The 27089-nt window shown below is 44.3% G+C and overlaps 1 protein-coding gene across 3 annotated transcripts in view; it reads right to left on the bottom strand.

Moving 5' to 3' along the window:
- Positions 1-27089, bottom strand: part of cfap418 (cilia and flagella associated protein 418) — a 46174-nt gene that overhangs the window by 15336 nt on the left and 3749 nt on the right. For all 3 annotated transcript variants that reach the window (XM_085992612.1, XM_085992614.1, XM_085992613.1), the window contains exons 2-3: positions 22124-22226; positions 20680-20747 (exon numbers count right to left, since the gene is read on the bottom strand). In XM_085992612.1, the coding sequence (XP_085848738.1) occupies positions 20680-20747; positions 22124-22226 (171 nt within the window). The remainder of the gene's footprint in view (positions 1-20679; positions 20748-22123; positions 22227-27089) is intronic.

The raw sequence follows: 27089 nt of genomic DNA, 5'->3' as shown, positions 1-27089 counted from the left end.
CAGGTTCAGAGCACCATGACTGGCTCTGCTGCACAGAAGGGCGGGAAAAAGAGGGATAGGGCTATAGTGATAGGGGATTCAATTGTAAGGGGGATAGATAGGAGTTTCTGTGGCCGAGACCGAGACTCCAAGATGGTATGTTGCCTCCCTGGTGCAAGGGTCAAGGATGTCTCGGAGCGGGTGCAGAGCATTCTGAAGGGGGAGGGGGATCAGCCAGTTGTCGTGGTACATGTAGGTACCAACGATGTAGGTAAAAAGAGGGAGGAGGTCCTACAAGCTGAATTTAGGGAGTTAGGAGCTAAATTGAAAAGTAGGACCTCAAAGGTAGTAATCTCTGGATTGCTACCAGTGCCACGAGCTAATAAGTTTAGAGAGAGTAAGATAGATAAGCTAAATACGTGGCTTGAGCAGTGGTGCAAGGGAGAGGGATTTAAATTCTTGAGGCATTGGAACCAGTTCTTGGGGAGGAGTGCCCTGTACCAAGGGGACGGTCTACACCTGAACTGTGAGGGAGCCGATGTCCTCGGGGTAATATTTTCTAGGGCGGTTCGGGAGGATTTAAACTAATTTGGCAGGGGGATGGGAACCTAGGTAGTGGAAAAGAGGGAAGTCATATGAAGTCAGAAATAGATGGTAGAAAGGTGAGAAGCAATAAGCAAAGGAGAGAAACACAAAGGGCCAAACTAATTCATAATGAGAGTGTGAAAAAAGCAAGCCTGAAGGCTTTGTATCTTAATGCTAGAAGCATTAGGAACAAGGTGGATGAATTAGTTGTGGAAATAGAGGTAAACAAGTATGATTTGATTGTGATTACAGAAACGTGGCTGCAGGGTGGGCAAGGCTGGGAACTTAACATCCAGGGATATACAATATTTAGGAAGGATCGGCAAAAAGGTAGGGGAGGTGGGGTAGCATTGCTGGTAAAGGAGGGGATTAATGCAATGGAAAGGAAGGATATTAACTCGGATGAAACGGAATCTGTATGGGTAGAAATGAGAAATAGCAAGGGGAGGAAAACGTTAGTGGGTGTGATATATAGGCCTCCAAATAGTAATATGGAGGTGAGGGAAGGCATAAAAAGGGAAATTAGAGAAGCGTGCGATAAGAGCACAGCTGTCATCATGGGTGACTTTAATTTACATATTGATTGGACTACCCAAATTAGTAAAAATTCTGAGGAGGAGGAATTCCTGGAATGTTTTCGGGATGGTTATCTGGACCAATATGTCGAGGAGCCGACTCGAGATCAGGCCATTTTAGACTGGGTATTGTGCAATGAGAAGGGACTTATCAGCAATCTTCTTGTACGAGGCCCCTTGGGTCAGAGCGATCATAATATGATCGAGCTCTCAGTCGAGATGGAGAGTGAGGAAATTGAATCAGAGACTAAGGTCCAGAACTTAAATAAAGGGAATTACGAGGGTATGAGACGGGAATTGGGTAAGATTGATTGGGTGGTGTTTCTGGGGGGATTGACAGTGGAGAGACAATGGCAAGCATTCAAAGATAGAATGGAAGAATTCCAGAACATGTTTATACCGGTTTGGCATAAAAATAAACCTAAAAAGGTGACTCAACCGTGGATAACGAGGGAAATTAGGGACAGCATAAAATCAAAAAAAAGGGCATATCAACTGGCAAAAAAAAGCACCAGACCGGAAGATTGGGGGCAGTACAAGATACAGCAAAAGAGGACAAAGGGATTAATCAGGAAGGGGAAAATAGAATACGAAAGTAAACTTGCAGCAAACATAAAGACAGACTGCAAAAGCTTTTATCGGTATATCGGGAGGAAAAGACTGGTAAAATCCCAAGTCGGTCCCTTGCAGTCCGATTCGGGAGAATATATAATGGAGAATAAGGAAATGGCAGACCAATTAAACTCATACTTTGGTTCTGTATTCACAAAGGAGGACACAAATAACCTCCCAGGAATATCGACAAACATAGGGACTAATGAGAGGGAGGAGCTGACAGAAATTAGTATCTCTAGGGATATGGTGTTGGGTAAGTTGAGGGGACTGAAGGCCGACAAATCCCCGGGGCCTGATAAACTACATCCTAGGGTACTTAAGGAGGTGGCCCTGGAGATAGCAGATGCTCTAAGGATCATCTTCCGGAACTCCATTGACTCGGGAACAGTACCCGTGGATTGGAGGGTAGCTAATGTTACCCCAATATTTAAAAAGGGGGGTAGAGAGAAAGCAGGGAATTATAGACCAGTAAGCCTTACATCGGTTGTGGGCAAAATGCTAGAGTCCATTATTAAGGATAAAATAGCGGAGCACTTGACAAATGGGGAAAGGATCGGACAGAGTCAACATGGATTTACAAAGGGTAAATCGTGTTTGACTAATCTGCTGGAATTTTTTGAGGAAGTAACTGGTAAAATAGATGGGGGAGAGCCAGTGGATGTGGTGTACCTTGACTTCCAGAAAGCCTTCGATAAGGTTCCACACAAAAGATTATCATGCAAAATTAAGGCTCATGGGATTGGGGGCAAAGTATTAACGTGGATAGAGAACTGGCTGGCGGATAGAAAACAGAGAGTTGGAATAAACGGCTCATTTTCGGAGTGGCAGGCAGTGACCAGCGGGGTGCCGCAAGGATCTGTCCTGGGACCCCAGCTGTTCACAATATATATAAATGATCTGGATCAGGGAATTGGATGCAATATTTCCAAATTCGCTGACGACACTAAACTAGGAGGAGGGGTGGGCTCTGATGAGGATGTCAGGAGGCTACAGTGTGATTTGGACAGGTTGGGGGAATGGGCAGATACGTGGCAGATGCACTATAATGTGGATAAATGCGAGGTTATCCACTTTGGGGGTAAAAACAGGAGGGTAGATTATTATCTAAATGGCAATAGATTGGGAGATGGGGAAGTGCAGAGGGACCTGGGTGTTCTTGTGCACCAGTCACTGAAGGAGAGCATGCAGGTGCAACAGGCGATCAAGAAGGCAAATGGTATGTTGGCCTTCATATCAAGGGGGTTCGAGTATAGGAATAGGGATACCTTACTACAGCTGTACAAGGTGCTGGTGAGACCGCATCTGGAGTATTGTGTACAGTTTTGGTCGCCCCATCTGCGGAAGGATGTTCTTGCCATGGAAAGAGTGCAACGGCGATTCACCAGGCTGATACCTGGAATGGCGGGAATGACCTACGAAGAGAGATTAAATAGTTTGGGCTTGTACTCACTGGAGTTTAGAAGATTGAGAGGGGATCTCATCGAAACATATAAAATTATGGCAGGCCTGGACAGGCTGAATTCAGAGAGAATGTTTCCAATGGCCGGGGAGCACAGAACCAGGGGCCACAGTCTAAAAATAGCGGGCAAATCATTTAAAACAGAGATGAGGAAGAATTTCTTCACTCAAAGAGTGGTGAGCCTGTGGAATTCCCTGCCACAGAGGGCTGTGAAGGCTAATTCAATAAATATTTTCAAGAGAGAATTGGATATATTTCTGAAGGCTAAGGGGATTAAGGGTTACGGAGAAAAGGCGGGGACGGGGTACTGAACTGGTAAGATCAGCTATGATCTCAGACGAAGATCAGCCATGATCTCATTGAATGGCGGAGCAGGCTCGAAGGGCCGAATGGCCTACTCCTGTTCCTATCTCTATGTTTCTATGTAAAAGGCGCTGATCTTCAGTACTTACCTTAGGCTCCCGCATCGGGTCTGCTGCAGGGCAGTTGACAACACGAGCCTCCCCCTGACCTACAGTTAAGTTTACCGATGATGTAATACGGCCGTTACTTTTGAATGTTAATTAGGCCCCCACCTGCCTTTTACAGGAGCCTCGTCGATGCCCTGATTTGGGTTTGTAAAAATTTTAACGGACAGGAATGTGTCAGGTTGCTCGACCCCGATATTTTAACTACCCCCCAACCCTTACCCGCCCATCGGGGGATGGGGGTGGCTGTTTAAAATCGGGGTCAAAGAGTGTGTGACTAGCTAAAGGGGAAGAGGTAGAAAGGGAAGCATGAAAAACTGGCAAGGCAGAGCAGGCTCTAGGGGCCCGGAAGTCTAGTGGAACAACAAAAGCAGGTCAACACTCGGGTGCAGACCAACCTACCAATAATGTTAAATCAATATCTTTACCTTTTTAGATTATTCCACAACCACAAGACCCTGCCTTCCATTCTCCAAATCAATTTCAGATGCTATCCCTTCTACCCCATACCTTTCTTCCCCTCCATTGCCACTGGCACTTGCTCTCAGTAGGTACAGTAAAGTACAAACCTATTTTCAGCTGCTTAGCACAAACATAACAATCTTGTATAATAACAAGAGAAAACGCTGGAAAAACTCAGCAGGCCAGGCAGCATCCGTGGAGAGAGAAACAGAGTTTACGTTTCAGGTCAAAGACCTTTCGTCAGACAATCCTGTCCCTGCAATTGCAATAAAGGTGCTGGATAGCCCTGCTCTGTGTTACTGCAAGGCTACGACTAAGCAGAAATGGCAATGAAAGGAAAGATAGAAAGGTTTTTTGAGACAGGCAGGAGGGAAAAGTAAACCAGAACTAAAACGTGACGAGGAGCTTATGGCCTTGGAAGTGGAGACATACTGGGGGGAGGTGAAGACATCTAGCATGCAGGAAATGGTGGGCTCATTATCAAAACTGTCAATAACTGTTCACTAGTTCTTAAAAACAGCTAATGACATGACCGATATACAAACCTAATCATTTTATAAAGGATAGTCAACCTTCTTTTCCTGCTCCCGCATCGTTATGTCTAGTGATCTATCCTTGACCTATTTATCATCTACATGCTGCCCCTCTGCGACATCATCCAAAACACAGCGACGGATTCCACATGTACGCTGACGACACGCAGCTCTACCTCACCACTTCTCGCGACTCCTCCACTGTCTCTAAATTGTCAGACTGCTTGTCAGACATCCAGTATTGGATGAGCAGAAAATTTCTCCAACTAAATATTGGGAAGACCGAAGCCATTGTCTTTGTTCCCTGCCACAAACTCCGTTCCCTAGACACTGACTCCATCCCTCTCCCTAGCATCTGTCTGAGGCTGACCAGACTGTTTGCAACCTTGGTGTCATATTTGGTGAGCAGTCTGCACAGAGCAGGATTAAACAGAGTGGACTTGAACAGAGTGCTTTGTTTGGGAATTTGAAGAGAGGGAAGTTGTTGCTTTTTGCCTACACTACTTGTAGTGCTTCATGTTACAGGTAGATATTTAATTTCAGTAACCTTAACTTAATCTAGATCAAGTAGTCAGGAAACTACTGTAAACTAAGTGACCTAATTACAAATTTAATTAAATAAATCATGGTCATATAGGGATCGCAGTGCAGGTGGTGTGCCGCAACTGCAGCATGTGGGAGTTTGTGGAGAGCACTGTGATCCCGGACAACCACGTTTGCAGTAAGTGTCTGCATCTTCAGGAACTTCAGCTCAGAGTTTTTGAGCTGGAGTCTGAGGTGCAGACATTGCGGGGCATCAGGGATGGGGAGAGTTACCTGGACACTTTGATCCAGTAGGCAGTCACACTCCTTAGGTTAGGTAGTGGTACAGGTCTGGTTAGTGGTCAGGGACAGGAAGGTGTGACTGCAACTCAGGCAGGTAAGGGGACTCCGGGTGCAGTGCTGGAGAAGCCTCAGCCTTTGCCCTTGTCCAACAGTATGAGGTTCTTGCTGCCTGCGTTGATGAGGGAAAGGCCTGCCAGATGGATGAGCAGGCTCACCATGGCACCATGGTGCAGGAGGCCATTCAAGTGGGGGGAGTGAAAGGGAATGTAGTTGTGGTAGTGGACAGTATAGTCAGGGGATAGATACTGTTCTCTGCAGCTGCGACTGAGAGTTCCAAAGGTTGTGTTGCCTGCCCGGCGCCAGGGTTAAAGACATCTCCTCGCGGCTGGAGAAGAACTTGGAGTGTTGTCGTGGTCCAAGTAGGAACCAACAACATAGGTAGAACTAGGAATGAGGTTCTGCTGAGGGAGTTTGAGGAGCTAGGATCCAAATTAAAAAGCAGAACCTCAAAGGTAATAATCTCTGGATTGTTACCTGAGCCATGCGCAAATTGGCATAGGGACAAACAGATTAGAGGTTTAAATGCGTGGCTCAAAGAGTGCTGTGGGAGGAAGGGGTTTCGGTTCATGGGGCACTGGCACCAGTATTGGGGAAAGAGGGAGCTATTCCATTGGGACGGGCTCCAGTTAAACCAGACTGGGACCAGTGTCCTAGGGTAGTAGACAGCGCTTTAAACTAATTGGGGGGGGGGGGGGGGGGATGGGGGGGCAGGAGGATTCAGGAAAGAGTAAATTTAAAAACAGCGAGAGAAATGCCAAGGCTCTAGAGCAGAGTTTTGGGTAAAAATAAGCAGAGTGGGTCAGGAAGGGACAGAGAGAGTAACAAAGGTAATAAGTGACTAAGGTGACATTAGGAAAAAATAGAAATAAGTCAAAGCTAAAGGCACTATATCTGAATGCGTGAAGCATTCACAACAAAATAGATGAATTAATAACGCAGATTGAATTAATAGCGCAGATAGAAATTAACAGGTTTGATCTAATAGGTATAACGAAGACATGGTTGCAAAGTGGCCAAGGTTGGGAACTAAATATTCCAGGATACATAACTTTTAGAAGGGACAGGCAAATGGAAAAGGAGGAGGGGTAGCTCTGATAATAAAGGATGGGATAAACACAGTAGCGAGAAAGGATCTTAGTGTAAGAATTCGCAATAATTTACAGTTCTGAAGATCAATTATTTTTGATTAAAGAATCCCTGGGCGGTGCTTTTAAATTTCCAGGGATAAAAAAATGGCTGTCACCACATGGCCGAAGACAAAGGACAATGCTTTGTTTACAAAGCAATTGAATGCTATTAGCATTTGTTTGTATATCGAGTGGATACATCTAAACTGCAGAAGAGACTTTTGTACCTTTAATGGGAAACGTTTAAGAATTCAATGGGTTTTAAATCACCCAGCACTGGACAATAGGGCTGTTGCATTCTTTTGTTTCAGCCCAGGGAGCTCCAGAAGACACATTAACCCAGTCTAACCACTTTGAGTTAGCCAATCACAGCTTTCTCTTGTGTATTGGACCCTTTGGGTGGGGAATTTTGCACACAGCCATTGCAAGGCAGAACAGCAGGGGGGAGGGGGGGCTCACCATATATAAGATAAGCTGCTGAGAAGCTATCTCTCTCTTTACTTCCTGGGACCATAGGTGAGTCTCTCTCTCTCTCACTTTGCTGGACCACATGTGAGCAGAGTTTCTGACTCCTCAGCAAAGCAACCTAGTTAAGGAGTTTGGGGGATGGTGATTTAAGGGAATTGCTAAGATTGTTTAAATAACATTGTAGCCATTGTATCCCTCGTTTTCACCGTCTGCAACCCCCTGTTATATAGTTTTACTGTAATTACTGTGTTCGTGTGGTATAGTTTATTCTTTTGATTGTAGTTTATTTTAGGTAATAAAACTTGATTTTTTTCTCTCATCCAAACCACTTGTTCCGTTTTAATATCATTAATTATAAGTTCCTCCACTCAGAACTAAAGGAGGGGTAGCGATTCGGAACCGCTGTTTTAAAATTGGTTTTATTGGAATTGGTCTGAGTGCAGGCAAAGGCTGCAAGACCAGGAAAATTACTTTAAACCAGTTTAAAGAAGCCCCCAAACCCTTACAATGGCGAGCCAGGTAGGAGTGGAGGCAGTTTTTGATTTAATAGGTGGTCTGGATCTGGAGAAAGCATCAGCTCGTTTCTCTCGCTGTTTTCAGTATGTGGGTAGCCCTGCGGATGTTAGCAGCAGCGTGTAGGCTGACCTATCGGGGTATAGGTGGCTGGGTTAGGAAGGGTGTGAAGAGAGAGCAGGAGGAAAGGTTTAGGGAAGCAAAGGCAGCTGATAAGCTGGCCTGCGCCCTAAGGTTTGAGGAAGCAGATCATGGCCCCTGTAGGGCAGAGATAGAAAGCCTTAACATGGCTTTAAATGCATCAAAGGGGATGATTTGTCTTATCAGCCCGAAGGCAGGTCAGCTGGACTTTACTGGCAGCCCAAGTAGAACCATCCCACAGGCAGCACCCAGAACGGTGCTGGATTGGGAATTAGAGACCCCAAGACCGCAGCCCACAGCTCTGAGTCTTGAGGAGCTCTGGCAGCGAGGAGGGGTGGACAATGGGGTGGTAGGAGAACGCCAGCAGGTCCCGCTAGGCAGGCGGGGACCAGGACCAGTGTATCCCCTCAGACAACGGAGGCACGGTCTGCCCGTGAGGAGTGAGCCTGAGAATAGGAATCCTCAGCCCACAGCAAGTTCGAGTTCACAGGCAAGCACTGTGGCTTGTGTGGGGGGAGGAGCCATTCATGTTCAGAGTAAGCTGTTTAAGCCAGGGAACGAGAGTTCTGGGACCCCTGTAGAGCAGGTCCAGTAGCAGAAATCCGGGACAAGGGAGGCACACAGGGGATAGTTTTCGCCCCAGACGAAAGGCAGGTCCAAAATTCCCCAGTTAAAGCCACCTGGGTGAGGGAACATGAGTTTGCTGTCCACAAGTCAAGTTCAAGTTCACAGCCTACAAAGACAGGCAATGTGGCTTGCTTCCAGGGACAAGTTGTCCAGCCCACCAATTGGAACACTTCCCTACCCCAGCGGGACCCTAGTTTTGCCCAAAGTTCAAATTTAGAGTATACCTGCCCCCAGCACAGGAGTGGGCAGGGAAGAGCAGACAAACCCAGAGAGAGATTTGCACTGGCAGGCTGCCAGGTACATTATACAGTGCGGGCTATTTGGACATGGGGGAGAAGGTTCCCAGCCAGCTGGGGCTGTGACCCAAGCTCAGGGTCCGCCAGCCAAAGTTTCCCCCATAGAGACACCCCTCAGAAGGTCTCAGCGGGTGCCCCAGCCTAAGAAAGCATGGTCACCCACTTTACAGTGGAGTAGGGCGGTCTCCCGAGCCAGGGAGAAGCCAGAGAACAGAGGCCCCCACTCAACAGCCATAAGCTGCGAGGGACCAGGGACGGGAGGCTGTCCAGCTTCGCTGCAGCCAGCAGCAATCTGCGACAGTGCCAGAGATTAGACTGGCCGTCCGGAGACGGGCGGCATTTGTATATATAGCTATGGGTGTGAATATAGCTTGCTTTAAGGTGTATTTTAAGTTTTGTTGATTAAACTTAAACTTAAGACTAGTTCTAAGAGTTTAAGTTAACATGTGTGCCAAATGTTTGTATTTTTGGTCCGAGGTCAAGGGACCCGACCATGTCTCCACCTAAGGCAGCAGGTCAGTGAGACCTGGCTGCATGTCCCTTTTAAGTTTTTGCAGGAGATGGGAAAATGAAGCAGCCATGTTCGCCCAGCCCGAGCTGGACACCGAATGAAGATGTGGAGACAGAATGTTGGGGATCACCTCGCCACTGGACGAATCCAGGAGACCCCGCAGCGATCTTCGGGAAAAACCGGACCAGATCCGGAGGAACTTGCCTACTCCTCCTACGGGGAGGAGATGGCTCCAGCTGGGTGGGGCATGGCCCCCAACCCAGCACTATCCTGACCGAAGTTCACGTGCGGGAGGCCTCGCTGTTGAAGAGTCACGATGGGGCAGTGCGGGCGCCTGGTCATAGGGACGCGTTCCCCGGGAGTGGGTGGTGATGGCCCGGGAAAGATCGTATAGAGGAGGGGGAGACCAAAGAGTCGCGTGGGTGCGTTCGGGGAAGGGAGGAACTCACCCGGGGGCCCACGGGCAAAGTAAGGATAAAGTGCGGCTGGGAAGGATGAGTGGGTGGCCGGATCAGTGTGGGGCCAGGGAGAGCCGCCACACAGGCACCCATCATTTTCTGCAGCCAGTCGAGGGAAGACGGGAGGGGGAGGGACTGGGAGTCATGAGATCCCATACTCCCCGGTCTCGGTCTGTGCCAAGGTAATTTTTAAACATGAGGGTTACCCCGCCTCCGCAAAAGGACAAGGGAACGGCTCGGGGCTGGCGGAGCAGGCTGGTCTGTAAATCCATTCTGCCTGTTTTAAAGTTTAAGACGATCAAAGGGGGGTGGAAGGTACTTTTACTGCCCGAGTGGGAGGAGCAATGCCCACTTGGATTTCGCGACCCATCATCGGCACGTGATGATCGGGGTTCATTTAAGCATGTTGTTTAATGATTTTTTGTATTTTGTGTTGCAGCCCCAAGTTGAGCAGAGGCGTAGGATCCTCTCCGTGCTTGGGACCAGTTTGTGACAACTCCAAGTTGAGCAGAGGCGTAGGACCCTCTCCGTGCTTGGGATCATTTTGATTACATTGTGTAACTAAGATTGCAACATTTTGTAATAACTTATGATGTAAAAAAAAGTGATTGTAAATTTGGTTTACACTGTATAATTTTACAAGCGTGTAGGGGTATGAGACCCCTTATTGAAAACTGAAGTATCTGAAAGATGCCTACCGTACCATGGTTTTTTCTTGAATTTAAGGGGAATAGACGGGACGGGGATCAGTGGCAGATAGCTATTAGGTAAATACAGGGGCTGGTTGTTTGTGGGGGGTCAGGAATTATTGCTCATTTCTTCAAGAGGATACTACAAGCAAGCTGGAAGTATCCAAGGGCAGACTGTAAGAATTCGCAATAATTTACAGTTCTGAAGATCAATTATTTTTGATTAAAGAATCCCTGGGCGTTGTGCTTTTAAATTTCCAGGGATAAAAAAATGGCTGTCACCACATGGCCGAAGACAAAGGACAATGCTTTGTTTACAAAGCAATTGAATGCTATTAGCATTTGTTTGTATATCGAGTGGATACATCTAAACTGCAGAAGAGACTTTTGTACCTTTAATGGGAAACGTTTAAGAATTCAATGGGTTTTAAATCACCCAGCACTGGACAATAGGGCTGTTGCATTCTTTTGTTTCAGCCCAGGGAGCTCCGGAAGACACATTAACCCAGTCTAACCACTGAGTTAGCCAATCACAGCTTTCTCTTGTGTATTGGACCTTATGGGTGGGGAATTTTGCACACAGCCCTTGCAGGGCAGAACAGCAGGGGGGAGGGGGGGGGCTCACCATATATAAGATAAGCTGCTGAGAAGCTATCTCTCTCTTTACTTCCTGGGACCATAGGTGAGTCTCTCTCTCTCTCACTTTGCTGGACCACATGTGAGCAGAGTTTCTGACTCCTCAGCAAAGCAACCTAGTTAAGGAGTTTGGGGTGGTGATTTAAGGGAATTGCTAAGATTGTTTAAATAACATTGTAGCCATTGAATCCCTCGTTTTCGCCGTCTGCAACCCCGTTATATAGTTTTACTGTAATTACTGTGTTCGTGTGGTATAGTTTATTCTTTTGATTGTAGTTTATTTTAGGTAATAAAACTTGATTTTTTTCTCTCATCCAAACCACTTGTTCCGTTTTAATATCATTAATTATAAGTTCCTCCACTCAGAACTAAAGGAGGGGTAGCGGTTCGGAACCGCTGTTTTAAAATTGGTTTTATTGGAATTGGTCCAAGTGCAGGCAAAGGCTGCAAGACCAGGAAAATTACTTTAAACCAGTTTAAAGAAGCCCTCAAACCCTTACATTAGCTCCGAAAATCAAGAAGTAGAATCAGTTTGGATGGAGCGAAGAAGCAGCAAGGGGCAGAAAACATTGGTGGGAGTTGTTTATAGGCCCCCAAACAGTAGTTGTAATGTAGGGCAGAGTATAAATCAGGAAATTAGAGGCGCATGTAACAAGGGTAATACAGTAATCATGGGGGGACTTTAATCTACATATAGACTGGGCAAACCATGACGAATTCATGGAATGTATGCAAGATAGTTTTCTAGATCAGTATGTTGAGGAACCAATTAGGGAACCGGTTATTAAAATCTAGTATTGTGCAACGAGAAAGGGTTAATTAATAACCTTGTAGTAAAGGGGCCTTTAGGGAAGAATGACCACAATATGATACAATTTTATAATGAGTTTGAAAGTGACTTAGTTAAATCCAAAACTAGGGTCTTAAATCTAAACAAAGCAAACTATGTAGGTATGAGGGACGAGTTGGCTAAGGTAGATTGGGAAACTACGTTAAAAGGTATGACAGTGGATGAGCAATGGCTAGCATTTAAAGAATTAATACATCATTTACAACAAATATACATTCCTTTAAGGCACAAAAACCCCACAGTAAAAGTGGTCCAACCGTGGCTAACAAGAAAAGTTAAAGATAGTATTAGATCAAAGGAAGAAGCTTATAATGCTGCCAAAAAGAGCAGTAAACCTGAGGATTGGGAGGATTTTAGAATTCAGCAGAGGACCAAGAAATTGATAAAGGGAAAACAGAATGAGAGTAAACTAGCGAGAGACATAAAAACAGAATGTAAAAAGGAAAAGATTAGCGAACGTAAATGTGGGTCCCTTACAGGCTGAGACAGGAGAAATTATAATGGGGAATAAGGAAATGGCAGAGAAATTAAACAAAAACTGTGTGTCTGTCTTCACGGAAGAAGACGTAAAAAGCTTCCCGGAAATAGTGGGGAACCAAGGGTCTAGCGAGAATGAGGAACTGAAAGAAATTAGTATTAGTGAAAAAGTAGTACTGGAGAAATTAATGGGACTGAAAGCCGATAAATCCCCTGGACCTGATGGCCTACATCCTAGGGTTTTGAAAGAGTTGGCTATAGAGATAGTGGATGCATTGGTTGTCATTTACAAAATTCCATAGATTCTGGAACGGTTCCCGCGGATTGGAAGGTAGCAAATGTAACCCCACTATTTAAGAAAGGAGGGAGAGAGAAAACGGGGAACTACAGACCAGTTAGCCTGACATCAGTAGTATGGAAAATGCTAGAATATATTATTAAGGACGTGGTAACAGGGCACTTAGAAAATAATAGGATTGGGCAGAGTCAACACGGATTTATGAAAGGGAAATCGTGTTTGACAAATCTATTAGGGTTTTTTGAGGTTGTAACTAGCAGTATAGATAAGGGGGAACCAGAGGATGTGGTGTATTTGGATTTTCAGAAGGCATTTGAGAAGGTGTCACACAAGAGGTTAATAAACAAAATTAGTGCTCATGGGATTGGGGGTAATATACTAGCATGGATTGAGGATTGGTTAACGGACAGAAAACAGAGAGTAGGAATAAACGGGTCATTTTCGAGTTGGCAGGCTGTAACTAGTGAGGTACCGCAAGGATCAATGCTTGGGCCTCAGCTATTCACAATCTACATCAATGATTTGGGTGACGGGACCAAATGTAATACCAGGAAGCTCGATTTACCGGTACCTAAATAACTGGAAATCTGTGTTAACCGGCAAAATTCAGGAGTAGGTTCAGGTAAGTTTTACTTAATATTGGTGGCCGTTCCTGGATCTGTGGCTGTATAACTGGGGTTTCTGCACCTGTTGCTATGCAACAGGGACACCTGGATCTGTGGCCGGGATTCCTGCACCTGTTGCAACAGGGACGCCTGGATCTGTGGCCGTGTACGGGGCTCTCGTACCTTTTACTATACCTCTCTGTAATCCAGACTTTTTGATAAACTGGCACCACGCCGGTGCCGGATAAAAAAGAGTTTCCTGTATATCCAAGTTTCTTGATGATACAAAGCTGGGTGGGAATGTAAGTTGTGAGGAGAATGCAAGGAGGCTTCAAGGGGATATAAACAGGCTTAGTGAGTGGGCAAGAGCATGGCAAATGGAATATAATGTGGAGAAATGTGAAGTTAGCCACTTTGGGAGGAAAAATGGAAAAGCAGAGTATTTTTAAATGGAGAGAGATTGGGAAATGTTGGTGTTCAAAAGGACCTGGGTGTCCTTGTACATGAATCACAAAGTTAACATGCAGGTACAGCAAGCAATTAGGAAAGCAAATGGTATGTTGGCCTTTATTACAAAAGGATTTGCATAGAAGAGTAAAGATGTCTTACTGCAATTATATAGGGCCCTGGTGAGACCACACCTGGAATATTGTGTACAGTTTTGGTCTCCTTACTTGCCATAGAGGGAGCGTAACGAAGGTTCACCAGACTGGTTCCTGGGGTGGGGGACAGGGAGATTGTCCTATGAGGAGAGATTGCATAGACTAGGCCTATATTCTTTAGAGTTTAGAAGAATGAGAGGTGATCTCATTGAAACATATAAAATTCTTATAGGGCTTGACATGGTAGATGCAGGGAGGATGTTTCCCCTGGCTGGGAAGTCTAGAACAAGGGGTCACAGTCTTGGAATAAGGGGTCGACCATTTAGGACTGAGATGAGAAGAAATTTCTTCATTCAGAGGGTGATGAATCTTTGTAATTCTCTACCCAAGGGCTGTGGAGGCTCAGTCGTTGAGTATATTCAAGATAGAGGTCGACAGATTTTTGAATATCAAGGGATAGTGCAGGAAAGTGGAGATGAGGTAGAAGATCAGCCATGATCTTACTGAATGGTCTGCTCCTGCTCCCATTTCTTATATTTGACCCTGAAATGAGCTTTAGACCACGTATCCATGCCATAACCAAGACCGCCTATTTCCACCTTCGTAACATCGCCCGTCTCCGCCCTGCCTCAGCTCATCTGCTGCTTTAACCCTCATCCGCTGCTGGAACCCTTATTATCGCTAGACTCGTTTATTCCAACACACTCCTGGCTGGCCTCCCAGGTTCTACCCTACCTAAACTTGAGGTCATCCAAAACCGGCTGCCCGTGTCCTAACTCGCACGAAGTCCCGTTCAACCATCACCCCTGTGCTCGTTGAATTACATTGGCTCCCGGTTAAGCAATGCCTCGATTTTAAAATTCTCAACCTTGTTTTGACATCCCTCCATGGCCTTGCCCCTCCCTATCTCTGTAATCTTCTCCAGCACTCCCCCCACCCCCCCTCGGGATATCTATGCTCCTCTAATTCTGGCCTCTTGAGCATCCCTGATTTGAATTGCTCAACCATTCGTGGCCGTGCCTTCAGCTGCTTAGGCCCTAAGCTCAGGAATTCCCTCCCTAAACCTCTCCACCTCACTACCTCTCTTTCCTCCTTAAGACACCCCTTAAAACCTACACCTCTGCCCCAATTTCTCCTTATATGGCTCGGTGTCAAATTTTACTTCATAACACTCCTGTGAAGTGCCATGGGAAGTTTTACTATGTTAAATGCACTATATAAATACAAGTTGTTGAGTTATAATATGCCCATCAATTATTAATAACTTTGGCATAGACTTTTCCATTAGTACCCTTCTGTTCTGTGGGAATTTGTGGAAACTGTCCCGGATTGCCACATCTGCAGGAAATATCTGACTTCAGACAATCCAACTCAGAGTCCTTGAGTTGGAGTGCAAGTTAGAGACACTCAGACACACAAGGGAGGGGGAGAAATTTCTGGATAGTTTTCTCCAGAGTACAGTCACATCTCAGAGGAAAGCACAGGTGCAGGAAGGGAAGAGGGTGACTGTCAGAGGGTAGGGGGAACTGAGGGGAGGTCCCACAGGTACAATATACTTGATAGCTGTTAGGATAAGGAGAAAGGCTGCAGGGAGGACAGCCACAATGCTGACTTAAGACACCATGGCCTAGAAATTGGGTTGGGGCGCCAAAGTGGCGCAAAAGTCACCTAGCGCAGGTTTTAGCGCAGCGATCGGAGTGATACCGATCGCCAGAAATTCAGTTTCAGTGCCCCTCGAGGGAGACGGGGCGAGGCTTGAGGCGCTCCACGTCCCTCTTAGGGCGCTAAAACTGATTATCGCAGCGCTACGTGCCGCAGCGCCACATGCTGCGGCACGGCACGCTGCGGTACTGCAGGCCTTCCTCCCACTGTTAAGGGGGAGGTGCCTGCAACAGCGCGAACCCTGATCGCGAGTGCCGGCAAATGAGCCCGGCACCAAGGAGAAGTGCCGGGCTCTCGGGAAACAGCCGGCAATGCTGCGGGGGGGGGGGGGGGGGTTTAGGAGGCCGGGGACGGAGGTGCTGGCAGGCGGCCGCCCCGCACCTCCACCTTAACTTGCGCCGCTGCCGGCACAGTAAGGCCCCGTGAACCGGGCACGGGCAGCGCAACTGCGGCGTTCGCTACCAAATATCGCGAACGGGGCGCCGCGCACACCGATGACGTCATCGGTGGCGGCGCAGCGCAAATGCCTAACGCCACCATTAGAATATCGCCGGAGACGCAGCCAGTGGCGCTACAGCCACTGACTGCCTCTTTAGGCGCTAACAGGTGGCGCTACTCACCCAATTTCTCCCCCCATGGATCAAAGGGCTGTCCAAAGGGGGTTGGAGCAGAATAGAAATATAGTAGTTATAGGGGATTAAATAATTAAGGTATAGATAGCATCCTCTGCAGCCATGATCAAGAGTCCCAAAAGGTGTGTTGCCTACCTGGTGCCAGGGTAAGGGACATCTCAGTGTGGCTGGAAAGGAATTTGGAAAGGGAGGGAGAAGATCCAGTTGATATAGGGAAGGAAAGGGAGGAGATCCTGCTGAGGGAGTATCAGGAATTAGGAGTTAGATTAAAAAGCAGGACCTCAAGGATGGTAATCTCAGGATTATTATCCGAGCCATGTGCTAATTGGCATAGGGACAAACAGATCAGGAAGATGAACATGTGGCTAAAGGAGTGGTGGGAGAAGGAGGGGTTGTATTTCATGGGATGCTGGCACCAGTACTGGGACAGGGAGGCAGCTGTATCGTTGGGACGGGCTACACCTGAACCGAGGTGGGACCAAGATCCTAGCGGAAAGGATAAATAGGGTGGTAAAAAGGACTTTAAACTCATAAATGGGTGATTGGAGGGCTCATCAGTCAGAACCAATATTACACATTATAGTTTAAAGATAGAAAAGGGATAAGAGCAGAGTGAAGGTCACAAACAGTGATATAGATACTCCAGGTGAAGGGAATACTATAATAACTAACGCAGTTATAGCAGAAGTGACAAATAAGAAATGTGTTAAGTTAAATGGTGTCAGAAGGACAGCATCAGGGCAGGGGGACAGGTTAGGGTCTCTTGCCCAAATAAGAGTTTTACATACTAACACATGGAGTATAAGAAGAAATTGAGAGAATTAAAGGCTCACATACAACTTTGAGGGTATGACATGGTGGTCATTACTGAGACATGGCTGCAAGCTGGGTCATGATTGGGAGTTAAATATTCCAGGTTATAAGGTCTTTAGAAAGAATAGGAATACTGGAAGAGGAAGAGGGGTAGCTTTATTGATTAAAAATACTATTACAGCATTAGTAAGAGAGGATATAGATAAAGGAAAGCAATCAGTAGAGACTCTATGATTAGAATTGAGGAATAAGAAAGGACTTAAAACTGTAATGGGAGTTGTCTACAGTCCTCCTGATAGCAGCAATCAAGTGGCAGAATGTATTAATTCAGAGATTAGAGAGGCTTGTTAGTCTAACATCTGTTGTGGAGAAGTTATTGGAATCTATACTTTAGGACAGAGTGACTGAGCATTTGGAGAAATTTGAGCAGATTAGAGAGTGCCACATGGATTTGTAAAGGGTAGGCCACGTCTAACGAACCTAATTGAATTTTATGAGGAAGTAAATAAAGTAGTAGACAGGAGAATATCTATGGATTTAGTTTATATGGACTTCCAGAAGGCATTTGATAAGGTTCCACATAAGAGACTGTTAGCTAAAATTGAAGTTTATGGAATTGAAGACAAATTATTCACCTGGTTAGGAGATTGGTTAGGTGGTAGAAGACAGAGAGTAGATATAATGGGTATGTACTTGAATTGGAATTAAGTGACTAGCAGTGTCCCACAATGATCTGTGCTGGGGCCTCAACTATTCATTATATTTATAGATGACTTAGATAACACAACAGAGAGCCATATAACCAAGTTTTCCGATGATACAAAGATTGGTGGTAAAGTAAGTAGTGTACAGGAACATAAAATTACAAAGAGACATTGATAGATTAAGTGAATGAGCAAAACTGTGACATATAGATTTCAAAGCAGGTAATTGTGTTCATCCATTTTGGACCAAAAAGGGATAAACCCAAGCATTACTTAAACAGTGAAAAACTAGGAACAGTGGAAGTCCAAAAAGATTTATGGGTCCATGTACATAGATCACTTAAATGTAGTAATCAGGTACAAAAAATAATCAAAAAGGCTAATGGAATCTTAGTCTTCACATGTAAAGGCTAGAACATAAAGGAACATTTTTCTACAGCTATATACTCCACATCTGGAGTACTGTGGACTGTGCACCGTACCTTAGAAAGGATATATTGGCCTTGGAAAGGATATATTGGCCTTGGAAGGAATGTAGCACTGATTCACCAGAATGTTACCAGGGCTCCGAGGATTAAATTATGAAATTTTACATAAACTAGGCTTGTATTCTCTGGAATATAGAAGGTTAAGGGCTGATTTGATTGAGATTTTTTAGGAGTTTGAAAGGAATTGATAGGGTAGAGAGAGAGAAACTTGTTCCGCTCCTGGTGGAGTCTAGGACAAGGGGGACATAACCTTAAAGCCAGAGCCAGGCCATTCAGGAGAGAAGTTAGGAAACACTTCTTCACGCAAAGGGTGGTAGAAGTGTGGAACTCTCTCCCCCGAAAAGTAGCAGATGCTAGCTCAGTTAATAATTTTAAATCTGAGATCGATACATTTTTTCTAGTTATGAGGATAAATGGATATGGAGCCAAGGCAGGTGGATGAAGTTAAGATACAGATAAGCCATGATCTCACTGAATGGCTGACAGGCTGAATGGCCTACTCCTGTTCTTATGTTCTGCAGTCATGGTATGTCATATGATAATTCCGGGAGCTATTGATAAATTTGTTGGTTTGGGGCTTACCCATTATTAGCTAATTAGTTACTGGACATAGGATTTTCCAACAATAAGTATAGATTGTTTTCTCCATAAACCTGATGTAATTACATCATCTCGCAGCTGGAGTGCAGTGGCAGTCTCTGTACCAACAGCATCAGAAATAGAATAAAACCTATCCCTAGAATGGATTCAGTATATATTACAAATATTTATAATGGGAATGATTTGAGTAAAGTTAGTCCAAATTAATGGCTCTAGCTCCCTCCGATGATCTAATCGGTATAGAGCAGAAGGCTACAGGTTCATTCTCTGGTCTGTGCTGAGTTAGCTGAACTTATTGGAGCTACAATTGGGCTCAGCACCCCTGGGCTAAGGAAAGAACAATAAGCTAGGGGGTCACACCCCTGGCTGCTATTTAATGACCTCTACTGAAATGTATGCTTGTGTAGACATCAGACATGAACAGAATTGGGCTTGGCTCTAATCCTTGCATTACTCACTGTTTAGGCTCACTAGGCAAACCTCCATTGGGAGCCGGCGCCTCACACCTTGAGCCGTCTCTCGGAAATTCCCTCCGTGCCATTCCACTCTGCAGGGAGGGGTTTCCTGTACGGGCTGGTTCTGCACACTCTCCACTTCATCGTCCTTGTCTGCCATCCAGACACGCCTTTGCGTACCATCTTGCAGTCCAGAAGTGGCGGGGGTCCCCAATGGAGGGCTCTCTACACAGGAGTCCTCCCCTTATCTATTGGGGATTTGGCGTGGAGGTTGTTGCACAGAGCAATCCCGTGCATTAAGTTTTTAAGTAGGTTCACGGACTCCCAGGCCGCCTGCAATTTCTGCGGCCTGGAGGAGTCCGTTTTTCATGTATATGTACAGTGCGGGAGGTTGCAGCCCCTCTTTCAATATTTGATGGGGCTGCTCCTCAATTTTTGGCTGCACTGCAGTCCCACGCTCCTGATCTTTGGTCACCCGGTGCGGAGGGGAGTGGGCAAGTCGGAGGATCTCCGCGTAGGACTGCTCCTGGGCCTGGCCAAGGTGGCCATTAACAAGTCCAGGCGACCGACTGCATGCCTCTCTTCCGCAGCTATGTTTGCACCTGGGTGTCCCTGGAGATGGAGTATGCGGTGTTCACCAGCACGCTTGATGCCTTCCGTGCCCAGGGGTTGCTGGAGAGACTGGAATGCTTCACCAACCCCCAAAACACATTTTTAATTTAATTTGTTAAGGTTCCTTTAAAAGTTTTTTGTTTAATTTACAGTTTATGGATTGTGCCCCTTTAAGGGGGTACATGCTATCGCCTAATTGGTGATGACATCAGTCATCAATTAAGTTTTAACCAATAAGTAGACATGAATGGCCACTTAAATCAAGCACCAGGAACTTGCTCATGTCTCTGGAACTATACTTTCACAAGAGTCAGTGCCATTGGCAGAGAGAAGAAGTTAATAAACACATTCCTGGTTCAGATGCTAGTTTGCCCTTGATTACACGATTGTCTTGTACTCCCTCCCAAGTGTATGTGACGATATGGTTAATTTTAATGAGGCTAATTGCTGGTGGAAAGCCTTGCCAATTGGGAGTTGTATTGTAAATTTGGACATGTGTTGGCTGCAACTTTCTAACCATTAATTTTAAAGGCTGAAGAAATTGCTGGTAGGGTGTCACCCAAACTTCCAATATGCACTGTAAGCAGCAAATATGCATAAAATTGTTTCTTAGATGTAATTTTAGTCAATTTAGTATGAAAGGAGAGGAAAAGACAAAAGTAACAACATAAAATACAAAACAGGTTGAGACAAAACATTTAGAGAGCGATTTATACTTTTTATCATTTTATACAACTGAACTTTTTAACAATGACAATTAAATGTGTAAAACTTCACATCTATATAAATTTCAGTTACAGCCAGCTGTAGTGACCAACTTCTAAATCGTATAAAGAACATATTTCTTGAACTTACTTTCTACCCTTGGACCGAGAAAAAGCCCTGTGACCTGCACAATTTGTTATTGCTCTTAGACTTGACTTCTGTAATGAAAGAGCAATGAGTAACACTTCAACTAATGAAAATAAAACTTTCAAAACATAGAATCAATCATTTTCTTATTTTTATAAAGCATCTAATTTATTTAAAGATAGCTCTAACTCTAGAGCGTCCCTACATAGGCGAGGATGGTTCCAGGAGAACAAGCATGTCCGGGCACGTGAAGTTTTGGAATTTCACAATGCAATGGCTTTGAAAGTACAGTAGGAATATTCAGATTGTAAATTTAACTATTATTTCTACAGATTTGGGCCTTTGTATGTATTTTTATTACAATCATCTGCTGCATGATGCAAAAATTTTTTTTTTTTTTTTTATAGTGCTCAACATTTTTGTGTGCTGATGAATGGGTTAATTTCAGCTGACAATAACATTTTATGTGCTTACATTTTGCTTGTGGAGAATGGCTACACAACCCGGCCTGCACTTTTAGTAAGGTCTTCTAAATATTGCTAGGCCAAGGCCCATGCAATGAACAATTTAGTGAACTATAATGGCTGTTATACTATATGAGCATGAATTCCCTTAGCTGTATGATCTCTCCTCAGGGCCAGCACACTGAAATTCTGTGCCACTGCAATTTTTTTTAGCCATCATGCTATTAATGCTACTTTGCAATAGCACAACAGGAATGGAAACTGTGCGTGGTATTTTATTCATTACATAGAATATACAGCACAGAAACAGGCCATTCGGCCCAACTGGTCCTGTTTATGTTAGACAGGAGCCTCCTCCCACCCATCTTCATCTAACCCTACCAGCATAACCTTCTATTTCTTTCCCCCTCATATGTTTATCTAGCTTCCCCTTAAATGCATCAGACATGTAAAGATAAGTTGATGATAATCAGCCAAGCAGTTATTTTAACACAAAATCAGCTCCATTAAATCCACATGCGGTTATGTGGTAGCAAGTCAGTTCAAATCTTACTGCACAGGTAACTTGCTTGCTCGCTTATTGTACATCAGAACACATTAGAGGTATTTTTCCAGACGTTGCGTTCCAGTAGGGAGTCTCATTGGTCTAGAATGCATATGGGAAAAACATGCTCAACAAGTACCCAAATTTCTGATATGCACTCCCGGCAGGTAGAGCTGCTGCCAGAAATTGGAAGACAGGAAAATACCCCAATTATATATCAGAAACCGGAGTGTAAATCAAGGCATTGTTTAGATTTAGGTTGGGTAGATGTCGATTATTATAAAATAACTACTGTACAACATGTATTCAAACTGAACAGGAATCAACTTTTTTATACAGTTCTACAAGATCATTAGAACACTTACAAAATGGTGTCAAAGTGTTTCTTGGACATTACTATAAAAGTGAGTTTGCACTAAACACATTTTATACAACTTACAGAAGGATCTGATGCACTTGGATCATCATAAAAAATATCTGCAATAAGATCACTTAAATCATCTTCCTCTTTGGAAGTTTCTTCAGATGGGACTGAAGGTGAGCTGAAAAATATAACACAATATGTTAAGGGGAGTGTTCAATGATGAACCTCCAGCTCCAAATTTTTCCACAGTAAAATGGAAACTGCAAATGCCAGAAATCTGATATAAAAACAGAAAACACTGGGAATTCATGGAAGGTTAGTCAGCACCTGTAAACAGAAAGCATAGGTTATGACATTTTGGAAGTCAGCTGGAATGTCGTATCTGTCCTTTCTCTTTAAAAGAAAACAGAAACCACACTGCAAAATTTTATCCTAAAGGCAAAAATTGCAGCTGCTGTATGGCAAATTTATTATGGTGGTCAACATGATAGCAGAGAAAGATGCTAATGGATTATATTTAGGTACAGTAGAACTCTGGCTAACTGAAATAATGGCTTTATAAAATTCTGAAAGTTCTGTGTAACCAGAAGTTGGCTATAATTCCATGTCAGAAACTGTCATAGTGGTTGTACAGTACTATTTGGTGAGTATGAGGTGCAAAGCTGTATTCAGCAGTTGTGCAATGCTGTGTTGTTGGGTGTTGGAGTGTGAGTAAAGCTGTGTTGGGTTAAGGGTGAGCAATTAATATTAGAACTCTGGTGTTTGCTAGATTTCTGATCTTCTGAGTTGACCCGTAGCCGGTTTATTCCAGTAGTTTTGCGGTCCTACTCTAGTCACTGGAATAATTATGCTCAAAATGAGCATTTAAGGATGTACCAGCAGGCATCTTGTGTGCAGTCACTCCAGTCTGGTATACTAATTAGTAACATCATTTTTATAGGCTTGATTTTCACCTGGTGGATGAAAGAGCACATTTTCTTTAAAAAAAACTCAAAATGATTTGGAGGAGTTGGTTGCTTTGATTTAGTAAAAAAATTAGCTAAGTTAGGAAACAGTTTCAGAAAAGAAACTTCTAATTCTTTGATACCTGTCACACAATGTTTTAATCCAATGTTACTCAGTATCTTTTTGTTGAAGGCCACAATCCAAACCAACGTCTTCCTTGAAGGACACTGCAGAATCAGATCCATGTCCCACCCTGGAGTGATGGAACGTGAATATGTGTCTGCAATTCCCCAGGGTGAGCTCCTGATTATAATCATACAGTGTGATCAGAAACACTTGGCAAGATAATGCTAAATGCAAATTAAGTTGCTTTATTTCACAGACAGCAAATGAACATACAAAGTAACAACAACTTGCATTTATATAGCTCCTTTATCGTAGAAAAACCTGCCAAGGTCCATCATAGCAAATAATTAATTCATAATCAAAGCCAAATAAGGAGATATTAGAAGGGGTGACCAAAAGCTTGATCAAAGTGTGGTTTAAGGAGGGTCTTCACTTGGCCAGTGCTGGGACTAGGGTCCTGGCGGATCATATAACTAGGGCTGTAGAGAGGGCTTTAAACTAACTAGTGGGGGGGAGCTTCCTAGAGAACAAATAATAAAAATGACAACAGAGAAGGTCATAGACTTAGGTAGCAGTGGGGAAATGAAAAACCAGAGCGTGTCAGGAAGGGGCAGAAGGTATGGAGTAAAAGGTAAAGTAATAAAAAGGGCAAAAGCAGGAACTAAGTGTCAAAAAACACATTTGAAAGTTCTCTATCTGAATGCACGTAGCATTCGTAACAAAATAGATGAGTTAATGGCACAAATAGCTACATATGGGTATGATCTTGTGGCCATTACAGAAACATGGCTGCAGGGTGACAATGCCTGGGAATTAAACATACCAGGTTAATTAACGATCAGGAAGGACAGGCAGGAAGGAAGGGGAGGTGGGGTGGCTATGTTAATAAAGGAAGGAATCACTGTAATACAGAGAAATGATATTGGGTCAAAAGATCAGGATAATGAAACAGTTTGGGTGGAGATAAGGAATAATAAGGGGAAAAAAACACTAGTGGGCATAGTCTATAGGCCTCCGAACAGTTGCAACTCGGTTGGACGGAGTATCAATCAGGAAATAGTTGAGGCTTGTAATAAGGGAACATCTATAATTATGGGGGATTTTAACTATCATATTAACTGGACAAATCAAATTGGGCAGGGCTGCCTTGAGGATGAGTTCATTGAGTGTATTAGGGATGGGTTTCTTGAGCAGTATGTAACTGAACCGACCAGGGGGCAAGCAACCTTAGATCTGGTCCTGTGTAACGAGACAGGATTAATTAAAAATGTCCTAGTAAAGGATCCCCTTGGAATGAGTGACCATAACATGGTTGAATTCCATGTTCAATTAGAGGGTGAGGAGGTTGTATCTCAAACAAGCGTGCTAAGCTTGAATAAAGGAGACTATGAAGGTATGAGAGCAGAATTGAGCAAAGTGGATTGGGAAAATAGATTAAAGGGTAAGACGATACATGATCAGTGGTGTACATTTAAGGAGTTATTTTACAACTTCCAAAAAAAGTACATTCCACTGAGAAGAAAAGGGTGTAAAAGAAAAGACAGCCATCCGTGGCTAAGTAAAGAAATTAAGGATAGTATTCGACTAAAAACAAGGGCATATAAGGTAGCCAAATCTAGTGGGAGGATAGAGGATTGGGAAAACTTTAAAAGACAGCAAAAAATAACAAAAAGATTGATTAGGAAAGGGAAGATAGATTATGAAAGTAAATTAGCAAAAAATATAAAAACAGATAGTAAGAGTTTTTATAGTTATATAAAAAGAAAAAGGGTGGCTAAAGTAAATGTTGGTCCCTTAGAGGATGAGACCGGGAAATTAATGGTGGGAAATATGGAGATGGCAAAAACACTGAATGAATATTTTGTATCAGTCTTTACAGTAGAGGACACCAAGAATATCCCAACACTGGACAAGCAGGGGGCTATAGGGGGGGGGAGGAGATAAACACGATCAAAATCACTAAGGAAGTGGTACTCGGTAAAATAATGGGACTCAAGGCGGATAAATCGCCTGGACCTGATGGCTTACATCCAAGGGTCTTGAGGGAAGTGGCGGTAGGGATTGTGGATGCATTGGTAATAATCTTCCAAAACTCCCTGGACTCAGCAAAGGTCCCAGCAGACTGGAAAACTGCTAATGTAACACCCTTATTTAAAAAGGGCAGTAGACAGAAGGCTGGAAACTATACACCGGTTAGCCTAACATCTGTGGTAGGTAAAATTTTGGAGTCCATTATTAAGGAGACAGTAACAGGACATTTGGATAATCATAGTTTAATAAGACAAAGTCAGCATGGTTTTATGAAGGGGAAGTCATGTTTGACAAATTTGCTGGAGTTCTTTGAGGAAGTAACATACAGGGTGGATAAAGGTGAACCAGTGGACGTAGTGTATTTAGACTTCCAAAAGGCATTTGACAAGGTGCCACACAAAAGATTATTGCTTAAGATAAAAAATCACAGGATTGGGGGTAATATTCTGGCATGGATAGAGGATTGGCTATCTAACAGAAGGCAGAGAGTTGGGATAAATGGTTCATTCTCAGACTGGCAATCAGTAACCAGTGGTGTTCCGCAGGGGTCAGTGCTGGGTCCCCAACTCTTTACAATCTATATTAACGATTTGGAGGAGGGGACCGAGTGTAACATATCAAAGTTTGCAGATGATACTAAGATGGGAGGGAAAGTAGTGAGAGAGGAGGACATAAAAAACCTGCAAGGGGACATAGACAGGCTAAGTAAGTGGGCAGAGACTTGGCAGATGGAATACAATACTGGAAAGTGTGAGGTTATGCACTTTGGCAGGAAAAATCGTAGAGCAAGTTATTATCTTAATGGCAAGAAACTGGAAAGTACTGAAGTACAAAGGGATCTGGGGGTCCTGGTGCACGAAACTCAAAAGGTTAGTATGCAGGTGCAGCAAGTGATTAAGAAGGCCAATGGAATGTTGGCTTTCATTGCTAGGGGGATAGAATATAAAAATAGGGAGGTATTGCTTCAGTTGTACAAGGTATTGGTGAGACCGCACCTGGAATACTGCATACAGTTTTGGTGTCCATACTTAAGAAAAGACATACTTGCTCTCGAGTCAGTACAAAGAAGGTTCACTCGGTTAATCCCGGGGATGAGGGGATGGACATATGAGGAGAGGTTGAGTAGATTGGGACTCTACTCATTGGAGTTCAGAAGAATGAGAGGCGATCTTATTGAAACATATAAGATTATGAAGGGGTTGGATCGGGTGGATGCAGGGAGGATGTTCCAGATGATGGGTGAAACTAGAACTAGGGGGCATAGTCTTAGAATAAGGGGCTGCTCTTTCAAAACTGAGATGAGGAGGAACTACTTCACTCAGAGGGTGGTAGGTCCATGGAATATGCTGCCCCAAAAAGCTGTCGAAGCTACATCATTACATAAATTTAAAACAGAAATAGACAGTTTCCTAGAAGAAAAGGGAATTAAGGGTTACGGGGAGTGGGCAGGAATTTGGACATGAGTTTAGGTGCGGATCAGTCATGGCCCTGTGGGTAGCAGAGCGGGCCCAGGGGCCGTGTAGCCTGATCCTGCTCCTGTTTCGTGTGTCTAATTCTGTTAGATTCAGGAGATAGTCCTGTCATAGTGGATTGGCGGTTAGGATCAGATCAGCCATGATCTTATTGAATGGCGGAGCAGGCTCGAGGGGCCAATTGGCCTACTCCTGCTCCTATTTCTTATGTTCTTATGAGGGAGGCGGAGAGACTGAGGAATTTAGAGAGCGAATTGCAGAGCATGGGGCATAGGCTGTTGAAGGCATGGCTGCTAAAGGTGGGGCAAAGGGAGGAAGGTTGCACGAGGCCAGAGTTGGACAAACGGAGAGTTCTGGAAGGGTTGAAGGGCCGGAGAAGGTTACAGACAAAGGGAGGGGCAAGGTAATGAAGGGATTAAACACAATGATGAGAATTTTAATTGGGAGATGCTGGAAGTTAATGATCT

The sequence above is a fragment of the Somniosus microcephalus genome, chromosome 7 (assembly GCF_052327205.1).
Source record: "Somniosus microcephalus isolate GS21.2 chromosome 7, FLI_Smic_1.0, whole genome shotgun sequence".
Classification (NCBI taxonomy): Eukaryota; Metazoa; Chordata; class Chondrichthyes; order Squaliformes; family Somniosidae; genus Somniosus; species Somniosus microcephalus.
Note: the sequence above shows the minus strand (reverse complement) of the source record. Positions and strands in the feature narration are given on the sequence as shown.